The sequence below is a fragment of the Acinonyx jubatus genome, chromosome B1 (genome assembly GCF_027475565.1).
Source record: "Acinonyx jubatus isolate Ajub_Pintada_27869175 chromosome B1, VMU_Ajub_asm_v1.0, whole genome shotgun sequence".
Classification (NCBI taxonomy): Eukaryota; Metazoa; Chordata; class Mammalia; order Carnivora; family Felidae; genus Acinonyx; species Acinonyx jubatus.
The window spans coordinates 130557059-130569148 of NC_069382.1; the positions used below are offsets into that span (position 1 = coordinate 130557059).

General features: G+C 38.2%; 1 protein-coding gene across 1 annotated transcript in view; it reads left to right on the forward strand.

Annotated features, from left to right (window-relative positions):
* The first annotated feature begins 4714 nt into the window (after positions 1–4714).
* HSD17B11 (hydroxysteroid 17-beta dehydrogenase 11) overlaps positions 4715–12090 on the forward strand; it is a 33941-nt gene continuing 26565 nt past the window's right edge. The window contains exon 1 of the mRNA XM_015067265.3: positions 4715–5082. Coding sequence (XP_014922751.1) covers positions 4873–5082 — 210 coding nt within the window. The 5' untranslated portion in view covers positions 4715–4872. The remainder of the gene's footprint in view (positions 5083–12090) is intronic.

The window sequence follows — 12090 nt, forward strand, 5'->3', positions numbered from 1 at the left end:
CTGTGTTGGGCTCTGTGCTGGCAGCTCAGAGCCTGGAATCTAGTTCAGATTCTGTGTCTCATTCTCTCTCTGTCCCTCCCCAACTTGTGCTGTCTGTCTCTGTCTCTCAAAAATAAATAAATGTAAAAAAAATTTTTTTTAAGGAGTTCATCTGAAGAATTAGACAAGGGTGGGACTCAGAACTGTGTCTTTTTATTATCTGCACCTTTGAACCATTTTTAAATCAGATATAGTCATTACTTTGAATTCATAGATTCATGACTTTTTTAAAAAATATGCTTGGACAAGTTAATTTCTGACACCCTCCAGCTCTAAAATTCAGACCTCAGAACCAAGTATGAAGGCTTCTATCCCAGAATGACTGAAAAACTATTGGAATTACCTCCTTTAGCACAGTCTGGCAATCATTTCTGAGTGTTCTTCCTCAGTGTTCTTTAGAATAACGGGGAAAAAGAAAAGTGACTGTTCTTTATTGGCCTATATAATTGATAAGTACAGCGACCTTTCCTTCTGAATCCACTAGCATTCTACAGAGCCAGCCTTGCAAACATAAACCTCTTACTGATGGCTGGTTAAGATACAGTAATAGCTATCATTCATTAAGTATATTTGTATATAAGGTGTCATGCTCTATGCTTTTTAAATATCTCATTTACTCAACCAAGCTGCTATTATACCCATTTTACAGATGAAGTAACTGAGACCTCAGGGGAGGGTAAATAATTAACCAGGTATCACATAGCTGATAAAAAAAAAATGGCAGGAATTCAAAATCTTTGTTTTTAGACACTTTTCCAAAGAAGATATCCAGATAGCCAACAGACACATGCAAAGATACACAACGTCACTCATCATCAGGGAAATACAAATCAATGCCACACTGAGATACCACCTCACACCGGTCAGAGTGGCTAAAATGAACAAATCAGGAGACTATAGATGCTGGCAAGGATGTGGAGAAACGGGAACCCTCTTGCACTGTTGGTGGGAATGCAAACTGGTGCAGCCGCTGTGGAAAACAGTGTGGAGTTTCCTCAAAAATCGAAAATAGACCTACCCTATGACCCAGCAGTAGCACTGCTAGGAATTTACCCAAGGGATACAGAAGTGCTGATGCATAGGGGCAGGTGTACCCCAATGTTTGTAGCAGCACTTTCAACAGTAGCCAAATTATGGAAAGAACCTAAATGCCCATTACCTGATGAATGGATAAAGAAGATGTGATTTATATATACAATGGAATACTACTTGGTAATGAGAAAGAATGAAATCCTGCTATTTGTGGCAACATGGATAGAACTGGAGGGTATTATGCTGAGTGAAGTAAGTCAGAGAAAGAGAGATAGCATATGTTTTCACTCATATGTGGATCTTGAGAAACTTAAAAGAATTCCATGGGGGAAAAGAGGGGGAAAAAAATAGTTACAAACAGAGAGGGAGGGAGGAAGGCAAAACACAAGAGACTCTTAAACACAGAGAACAAACTGAGGGTTGAAGGGGGGGTGGGGAGAGAGGAACATGGGTGATGGGCATTGAGGAGGCCACTTGTTGGGATGAGTACTGGGTGTTGTATGTAAGCCAATTTGACAATAAATTATATTTTTAAAAAATCCTTGTTTTAATAGCTGTTCTCAAATACCTATTAGGGATTAAGTTACCTAATGGTATGAGAGGGAGGTGTTATGAATGTTGTAGGAGTTATGAATAATAGGAAGTATTATGAGTAGTAGGAGTTTTGATTCTTTTGAATTTTCAAAGTGATTTATGGTTGGCTTAGCTTTTCTTCTTTGCCCTAAAAAAGAAGGAAATATAACATAGTGATAATGGCCTAGGTCTAAATTCCAACTCTTCCATTCATACTGTGAGCTCAGGTCATCCTTTGTTTCTTTATGCATACAATAGACATCTCATCAAACCTACTTCTTAAGACTGTTGGGAAGATAAAATGAAGTGTGCATATGTGAATCACTTAGCATAATGCCTACTTAAGACATCGTTGCTCAAAACATCATTGAAGTGCTCCACATCCTTACCTTTTTTTTCTTGCTTTTTCAAATGCCATTTCAACAGCTAGAAGGGTAGCCTGAAATTAAGATGCTGCACACAGAAAACATTTTAAACTCTCCCAATCAAAGGCATTTTTAAAAACCACAAACATATAAAATCACACTTTGCCACTGTGTCAAATTAGTAGCTAATTATCACTCACAAAACCATCCACATTATAATTATATTAGTGTAAATTATAACATACATACAGTTGATAGAATACTGTGCTTTATGTTAACTCATTTGAACTTCACAAGAATCTTGTAGGGTTAAGTATTAGTAACATCCCAATTTTACAAATTAGGAAACATCCTTAGGGAAGTAAAGTCACATACACATATGGGATTCAGATGTGACTATTTGAAAACACTGGGTTTTTTCCCTACACCAGGGAAGCTCTGGTCAACTTTGTGAGTCAAAACTACCCAGTTCTCTTTAAATACAATTTTCTCAATAGAAAATGTTAGAGAAAGAGCCTGAATATGTATGAAAGTCAACATATATGAAAGTAAACACACACACACGTAAAATGTGATTTCTTTATATAGGTATTGGGCAAAAACGTTTGACAAATCCTCACCCTGCATCTAGCCCAGTTATGCTTTTACTTGCTGTGGAAACTTTAAAAAATTAATCTAACTGATCTATTTACTTATAAAATGGGGAAATAAATAGCTTTCTTCTCTAGTTCCTAAGAGGCTTTAAAAAAAATCTAATGAGATAATATATGTGGAAAAAAGTTCTGGAAACTGTAAACTTTCTATACTATCATAAATGTGGATTTAAGGGCAATAATAAAAACTTGCAGATGATAGATAGGAGTGTGAATTCTTTGTGAACTTCACTTTTTTTTTTTTTTTTTATTATTTCTTGACATTATACAAATGTGTAGGTAAGCATTTAGCTTCTGGCTGAAAATGTTTTGCTCTCAAGAGGGAAATGTTGGTGGGACCAAAGGAGAATTTAGTCTTTTTTTTTTTTTAATGTATGTTTATTTTTGAGAGAAAGCGAGTACAACGAGGGGAGGGGTAGAAAGAGGGGGACAGAGGATCTAAAGTGGGCTCTGCACTGACAGCAGCAAGCTCGATGTGGGGCTCGAAGTCACGAACAGAGAGATCATCATGTGAGCCAAATTGCGACACTCAACCAAGTGAGCCACCCAGGTGCCCCGTGAACTTCAATTTTTTGTGATCTTCCTGCCTGTTATTTTCTTAATGTTTATTTATTTATTGTAATTTTTTTAACGTTTATTATTAAGAGACAGAGTGTGAACAGGGGAGGGGCAGACAGAGAGGGAGACACAGAATCGGAAGCAGGCTCCAGGCTCTGAGCTGTCAGCACACAGCCGCACACGGGGCTCAAACTCACAAACCTCAAGATCATGACCTGAGCCGAAGTCAGACGCTTAACCGACTGAGCCACCCAGGCGCCCCTTATTTATTTATTTTAAAATATTTATTTATTTTGAGAAAGAGAGAGAGCACAGTGCTCCAGCTCGCACACAAACAACACAGGGGCAGAGAGAGGCAGACAGAGAATCCCAAGCAGACCACACTGTCAGCACAGAGCCCCTTGCGGGGCGCCATCTCATGAATTGTGACATCATGACCTGACCTGAAATCAGAAGCCCCACACTTAACTTACTGAGCCATCCAGGCACCCCTTCCGGCTTCTTAAATAGAAATAGAAATAGAAATAGAAATAGAAATAGAAATAGAAATAGAAATAGAAATAGAAATAGAAATAGAAATAGAAATATATATAAACATAAACATAAATAAATATAAATAGTGACCATCTGTCACCGACATGACTGAAGCCTCTTTTCAAAGTACTATAGTGTCTCACAAAAAGCCTAAATTCAATTACTGTCAAAAATTGAAAATTGCATGAATTGAAAAACTGCATGTAACAGACAATTATTAAGCTCTTACTGCACAGAAACCCAGAGTTGGGTCTTTTTTTTCAGTAACCAATCTCTAGGATTTTTAAAAATACTTATATAAATAGGCTACTAAACCAAAAATTACATAGATAATCTTTATGCAAGGTGATTTTCTATTTTGTTATTCATTCTGGAGGCAATGATTTATTAACCTGGATAAAGATGCAATTACCAAAGTGTAATTGTATATATACATTTTTTTTTCACAAGTTCTAACAGGTTGAGTGAAAAAGGTTATCCAAAAAAAATATACTGGTGTTCCTTGTGGAAACAATCCCCTATGATACGATCTGATTTTTCCTGGACCTTGATTATTGCTGTCCTTGAAAGGACAACATTTTCTCTGCTCTCCGGGAACCGAGCTTAGTTCAAACTAAAATGTGAGGCAGCATAATTTTTGGGGGCGGGTTTGGAGGGTATGGAACAACTGACCCCTCTCTCCACGTTCCTTTCAAGACAGGAAACTATATTTGCATCCCTTCGCTAATGATGGGCATCAAGTTTCAAAGAAGCGTCTGACCTAGGCCAGGGACACTGTCAGCTATCTTTGTAACTTTGAGAGGAAAGCAGGCGGCAGCTAAGCGTAGATGGTCAAATAGGACCAGAAGGGGAAGTCTTGCCCTCCTCCGGACTTTGTCCCTCCCAGATTTCTGAGCTGGCGAGCAGCAGCTCCGCACTGCAGCCCGAGCCAATTGTGAAAGGCTGAACGAAGCCCAGCCCAGCGGAAGGAAAGGTTTCAGAGTTGTTTCTCCCTGATAAAGGAGCCCTTCCTTGCTTTTGCTTTTATTCTCTCTGGTATTGGACGGAACAACCCTCCAGAAGCAATTTAGAGTGATTGGTGAAAGGAAACACACCAAAAGCTCGCAGCAACAAAAAGGATGAAATTCTTTCTGCAGTGTCTTCAGCTTCTGCCCTTACTGATCATCTTCAGCTTAGAGTCGCTTCTGAAGCTTTTCATTCCTAAGAAGAGAAAATCAGTTACTGGAGAAATCGTCCTGATTACTGGAGCTGGACACGGAATTGGGAGACTAACTGCCTATGAATTTGCGAAACTTAAAAGCAAACTGGTTCTGTGGGATATAAATAAGGTAATAGTGCTCACTCTGTTTTACTTTTTGGCACCTTTGATCTGTAGACAGGGATGCATTCTGTAGGCAACATCCCCTTCCAGCATCTCTATAAAGTAGGTAGAAAAAACTACTATTGGTATTTTATAGATTTATTAATGTGTTTATGATTACAGGATAAATGGACTTAGACAATATAGGATTCCCAGTTACTACCCATCACTAATTTGGCATTGTAAACATATACTTCCTTTTGCCCTGAAAATAATTTGTAATCTCCTCCAAAGCCTGATTTCACTGACCCTTCTATCTTAATCAGATGGGGAAAGTAATCGTTTTAAACTAGTCTATTAAAAGTAAGAGGTTTGCACCTGTTAAGAAAAAAAATCCTACTGGCCATTACTGAGATAAGTGGGTTTAAAAAGATAGCCAACAGAAAGCAACATTATTGGATCATAGCAGTTGCCAAAAGTAATTTTTAAAACTATCTTTTTGTTAAAAACGATATAAAAGAAAAAACTCTTTGAGGTGCCTGGCTGGCTCAGTCAGCAGAGTGTGTGCCTCTTGATCTCGGAGTCGTTGAGTTCAGGCATGAAACTCCACATCAGGCATAGAGTTTACTTTAAAAATAAAACGAAATAAAAAATTTAAAAGAAAGAAAAGAAAAAAAACCTCTTCAATGTACACAGTGTTTTATAAGAATAGGTGTAGGCTTAAGGAAGAGAGGAGGACTTTGAATCTACTCTTTTATTTGGCCAATGGTAGATGGGCAGAGAGGTTTCCAGAAGGCACCTGAAGGCCTGAAATGCCATCCCTTACACGTTAGTCAGCACCCAGTCCTGTAAACAAGAATTTAGGGATTATAAATTTAGATGAGAGTTCACCCAATGAGTGTGTGATTGAGATAGCAATCAACAAGCATTTTTTGAATATCTGTTGCATAGATTGTTAAGAACACAGTGCCAAACAGGACATAGGGTCCCCTGCCTTCAATCTCATAGGGAAAATAGACTTTAAATAATTATGTGCAATGAAAGATACAAACGAGGCCCAGTCCAATCTGATGTGGTCACTGGTAGTGAATGTCTGGCAGGTTGGTATGGTCAGACTCAGCAGAGCTCTCCACTTCTTCACAAGCTACCTTCTAACTTCATAGAGCTTTAGGTTCCTTTTCTGTAAAAGGAATAAAATAACAGTACTTGCCTTAAATTATACCAAGTAGCAGATACACCAAATAGCATGCACAAAGCATTTAGCAGTGTCTGGCACATGGTAAACACACATTAGTTCTTATTCACAAAGTGAAGTTTAAGCTACCATTGAAGAATTCAGGTATAAGTATTAGGTTACACATCTGTGTTAATGACTCCCAATGCCCTGTGCCCATTTGTACAATTTTTTTCTGCTTTGGAGTCAAGTGCTTTTATCCAACAAGTATTTATTGAGCACCTACTATCTGCCAGACACTGTTCTAATGCAGAACTGAGGACACAGCAGTGAGAAAAACACAAACCTTATGAACTAGGGACAATAAACAGGACATGCTGTATAATAAACTATGTAATTGCTGGATGGTGATAAGTATAAAGAAAAAGTGTGAAAGGGGAGAGGGACTTTGTATGGTAGGTGGCGGACAGAGATTGTGTTGATCTTATACACAAAACCTCACTGAGATGGAGATAGTTGAGTCAAGATCAGAAGAGGCTAAGGGTGCAGTGAGCCCCTCACCTGTCTCTGCAGAAAGGGATCAGCAAATGCAAAGCCTGGCACAGAGTGAGGGAAAGGAGAGAAGTAAAAGAAAAGTCTAGATCTGTGCTTTCCAACACAATGGTTAGTAGTAGCTACTAGCCACTTGTGGCTGTTGAGCATTTGAAATGTGACTCATCTGAATTGTGATATAGGTGTAAATACACACAGGATTTCAAAGACAGTATGAAAAAAAGTATGTTGAATATCTTACAGCTTTTCTGTGGATTACATATTGAAATAGAATATTTCATTATAATACTAAATATTCCAAAATAATATTCTGGATTATTTTCAGTCAAATAAAACATATTACTAAATTAAATTTTATTTTCTCAGGTGTGGCTAGCAGAAAAATTGAAATTAAGTACGTGGCTCACATTATATTTTTATGAGACAGCGCTGGTCTAGAAACTTAAGTAGCAGCAGCTCCAGACCATAAAGTTTCCTGCAAACTATTGTTTGTGCTTTGGCTTTTCCTGGGAGAGCCAATGGAGGATTTTGAGACAGATTCTAGGCTGCTGGGGGGCAGGGAGAGCGGTTAGGAGACCCGCAGTAATCCAAGCAAGAGATAATGCTGGTTTTGTAGGCCAGAGAGGTAGTAAGGGAAGTGGCAGAAAATCAAGAATAAGGTAGTATTTGTTAAATTTATTTCACTTAAATAAGCCTTCAACAATTTTGAGATTATATCCTTTATATATATATATATATATATATATATATATATATATATATATATACATACATATATATACATATATATACATACATATATGTATATATATATAAAACTGTGTTAGTTTTAATGTCCTTATTTGGCCACATAAAAGATTGGCAGTCCAGGGTGCCTGGGTGGCTCAGTCGGGTAAGCGTCCGGTTTGGGCTCAGGTCATGGTCTGGCAGTTTGTGAGTTTAGGCCCCTTGTCTGGCTCTTCACTGCCGGCTCGGAGCCTGGAGCCTGCTTCGGATTCTTGTCTCCCTCTCTGCCCCACCCCTGCTTGTTCTCTCTCAAGAATAAATAAACATTAAAATTAAAAAAAAAAAAAAAAGATTGGCAGTCCTGGTTCAGTATATACACCACAGTCCACTTCCCTTGACATTTTGCATATTTTAAAATTATGAAAGTCTGAGAACCACGAAACCTGACTGAGGAGGAGAGTAGAGTGGAAATTTCAAGCAGTCCATCCAGGCAGCAGAACCTAGAGACTTCTGGGCTGGTGGCTCAGTGGAAAAGGAATGAAAAAAGAGAGTTTCAGATTGTTTTCAGAATAAGCAGGAAGCAGGGAGGGGCCAGATCAAATTCTTCCTCCAGGGTTCAAAGACAAATTGTCCCCAGAGACAATTTCTCAGATTAAGTCAAGCAGCAAGGTTAGCCAGGTCCAAAGATATCCTACTCAGGGCAGAAGTCTTCCATCTTCCTACTGGTCCTGAGGTCCATAAAAAAGGAGCATGAATTTCTGGAGGGATTAGTGGTGGCTTCAGCTTTCTTATTCTACTGAGACTCATGCCATTAATTCCTTATTGCTTAATGTAGATAATCTCACATTTCTTGACCATTCTCACCCCCATGCCTCATTAGATATGTTTGTGAAGACAAATTTATAGAAAGTGCTGAGCACCTAGTTAGTATATACTCTAAGACTTTATCGAATGGAAAAGTGAATTAATGAATGGGAAAAAGCAATGGAAATAATCAGAAAAACTTATAGAAGTTTAGTAGTCTAGGTAATGAACAAAGAGTTTTAGTTGTAGGGATAGAGGACAAAAGATTAATAAGGACTTAAAGGAGAGCCCAGGATTAAAAATTGAGAACTGCATCCAACATACTAGGGAAAAAGGTTAACACGGGAAATCTTGAAGAATGATGAGCAGTTCCACTGGGCTGAGAAAAATGTTAAGGATCTGCTTATTTTTTACTTCTCACCAAATGAATATGGAGGCTGTCTAAAATTTTTCCTGGCAGAATTTTAAACTTAAATTTCTTGCATTAAAAAAAAACTTAAGAGACTCTTAAAAACTGAGAATAAACTGAGGGTTGATGGGGGGTGGGAGAAAGGGGAGGGTGGGTGAAGGGCATTAAGGAGGGCACCTGTTGGGATGAGCACTGGGTGTTGTATGGAAACCAATTTGACAATAAATTCCATATAAATACATACATACATACATACATACATACATACAATCTTTTCTGGCATAGTTCAGAAGGTGTGGAGTGCCAACCTTGGCCCTAAGTGAGGAAGACCAGGGAAGTAGGAAAAGTGTGACTGCCAGTGTAAAGGAAGGGCATATTTGCCAGCACCCACTCTGTGCATTGACAGAGCCAACCAGTACTAAGCAAATCTCTGCAAATGGAATACATGGCAAATGGAGTTTAATTGCAAAATCTGTTCCAAATAAGAACCGAACTTTGTACAGACCCAAAGAATCAGTACAATATACTTACTGAAACTTTTTTTTTATAGTGGGAAAGTATGTATAACAAAAATTTCCATTTTAACCATTTTTAAGTGTTGAGTTTAGTTGTGTTAAGTACATTCACGTCGTTATGAAATGACCTCTCCTGGCCATCTCCAGAACTTTTTCATCATTGCAAACTGAAACTTTGCACCCCTTAAACAATTACTCCCCAGCCTCCTCTCCCCCAGCCTCCTCTCCCCCAGCCTTCAGCAACCACCATTCAACTTCCTGTCTCTGTGTATTTGACTATGCTGGGTATCTCAAATCACTAGAATTTTGCAATATTTGAACTTTTGTTTCTGGCTTGTTTCACTAAGCTTAATATCATCAAGGTTCATCTATGCTGTAGAATGTGTCAAATTTTTATACTTTTGAAGGCTGAGTAACATTCCATTTTGTGTGTATACTACATAAATGAAATATACTTTTTTAAATTTTATTTCGAGTTTTAATTTACATTCCAGTTACTTAACTTCTATGGTAAAATTGGTTTCAGGTGTAGAATTTAGTGATTCATCGCTCACATATAACACCCAGTGCTGGACACAAGTGCCCTCCTTAACCATCACCCAGTTAGCCCATCCCCCACCCACCTTCCCTCAGGCAACTCTCCATTTGTTCTCTGTAGTTAAGAGTAAAAAAGAGTCTCTTCTGGTTTGCTTACTCTCTTTTTTTTTTTCTTTCCCTTCCCCTACATTCATCTGTTTTGTTTCTTGAATTCCACATATGAGTGAAATCATATGATATTTGTCTTTCTCTGACCTATTTCACTTAGTATAATACACTCAAGCTCCATCCACTTCGTTGTAAATGGCAAGATTTCATTCTTTTTGATGGCTGAGTAATGAAATCTACTTTTAAAGGAAAGAGCCAAAAGCTGCCTGTTAGGTACAGGAGGGCAACATAAGGTTTCAGTGTCCCTTGGGGAGTAAGGGCTCCTCTCCAGAGTATACAACAGTTTGTGTGAGAGATTTCAGTAAAAGGGAAAATACCCTATTTCCTTTTATTGCTACAGTTAATTAAGTTCAGTGAGCAAACTGCACATTCTTTCCATAGCTCTCCAGATTTGGGTTTTCTGCAAGAGTAATTGCAGGTTACTAGCAAATTCACAACACTTGTATTCTGTTCTACCATTCTTTCTGTGGGTAAATGTAGTAAGTCCATCCACTTGTGGGTTAGCTGACAATAATTTCTTGGCTTGCAGTGTTCACAGACTAAAACTCAATCCAAGGTATTATTTGAGACATTCTTCAAAATAAAAAGAAGCTACAAAATTGGTAAAGGCAAACCAACAAGCAAAAATGGAAACAAGAAAAGGGAAAAACAAAACAACTCTATGGTCTGATCCTGAATTTAAGTGACAAAATCAGTGCTCCAAATTGGGCTCATCATTCCGTTTCTCAAATCTGCTCATGACCTCCATCTGACTTGTTGCAACACCTTGTTGCAAGTTACATAAACTAAAAAGCAAGGACTTAAGCTTTGGTTCTTCCCACCTTCCTCATCCAGTCACCAAGTCCTGCTGATTTTACCTCCTAAAGATATATTTTAAGGCTCATTCTCTTCTCTGCATTCTTTCTAGTAGTGCCACAATTAAACTTGTATCATCTCTTGGCTGAATCATTGGAACTGCCTACTAATTTTTCTCTCTTCCTGCAGTGTTGACCCCTAAAATCTGTCTTCCATACTTTAGTAAGAGTAATCAGTAAAATACTGACTATATGACATGTAATACTAACTATATTATAACAAATCTGAGTCCATAATTTAATCAGTGGCTCCCCACTGAGTTTTTGGATAAAACTTAGTATGTCATACAATGCCCTTTAATCTGGACTCCTGCTGGCCTTGAACTTTATGACTCAGCAACACCAGTCTGCTGATATTTTTTCCCACTGGACCTCTCTCCTATCCATCCCTTTGTTTACACTCTGCCCGGCATGCCTTTTTCCTTCTCTTTACCTGGCTGTTCTACTCACCCTTAAGATCCAACTCTGGTACCTCTTCTTCTAGAATTGTATTGCATGTCCCTCCTTTGTTGTGTTCCCATAACTCTCTGTATATTGTTCTGTTATTATGCTTACCACAATGCATTAATGTGAACCATATGACACTGCCATTATTCAGTCCTTTATTCTGACACTAACAATTTCATATGTCCCACCTAAGTCTTATTTTAGGTTTCTTTCTACTACACTGTGAGCTGGCTAAGGTCTATTCTCTGTCTCCTTCATATTTGTGTCCACCAGGTTCTTCCAAGCACCGTGATTAAAAATTAAAATGTTAAAGGAATGAGTGAATGAGTGGATGAATGAACTGTAATTAACCCTTTATCTATTTATTTTGCAGCCGGAAATGTACGTGAATAGTTTTTTAGTGACATAAAAAAAAAGCTTAATGTTATTTTTTAAAATCTTGAAATGGAATACATACATGCATATATTCACAAAGTATGTAAAATTCATGACTACAAAACTAGTATTTTAAGATTTTTTTTTTGTTTATTTTTGAGAGAGACACCTAGTGCAAGCAGGGGGAGGGACAGAGAGAGAGAGAGAGAGAGGGAGAGAAAGAGAGAGAGAGAGAGACACAGAATCCTAAGCAGGCTACAGGCTCTGAGCTGTCAGCACAGAGCCAGATGCAGGGCTTGAACTCATAAACCACGAGATCATGACCTAAGATGAAGTTGGACACTTAACCGGCTGAGTCACTCAGGTGTCCAAGATTTTTATGTTCCTTAAAAAAGGTTGCTTTAAGTTCAGTTCAGAATAAAAGGAGCTAGTCAAAGTAGTGAGAGCAAAGTGTACCTGCATCCCTGCCAAAAAT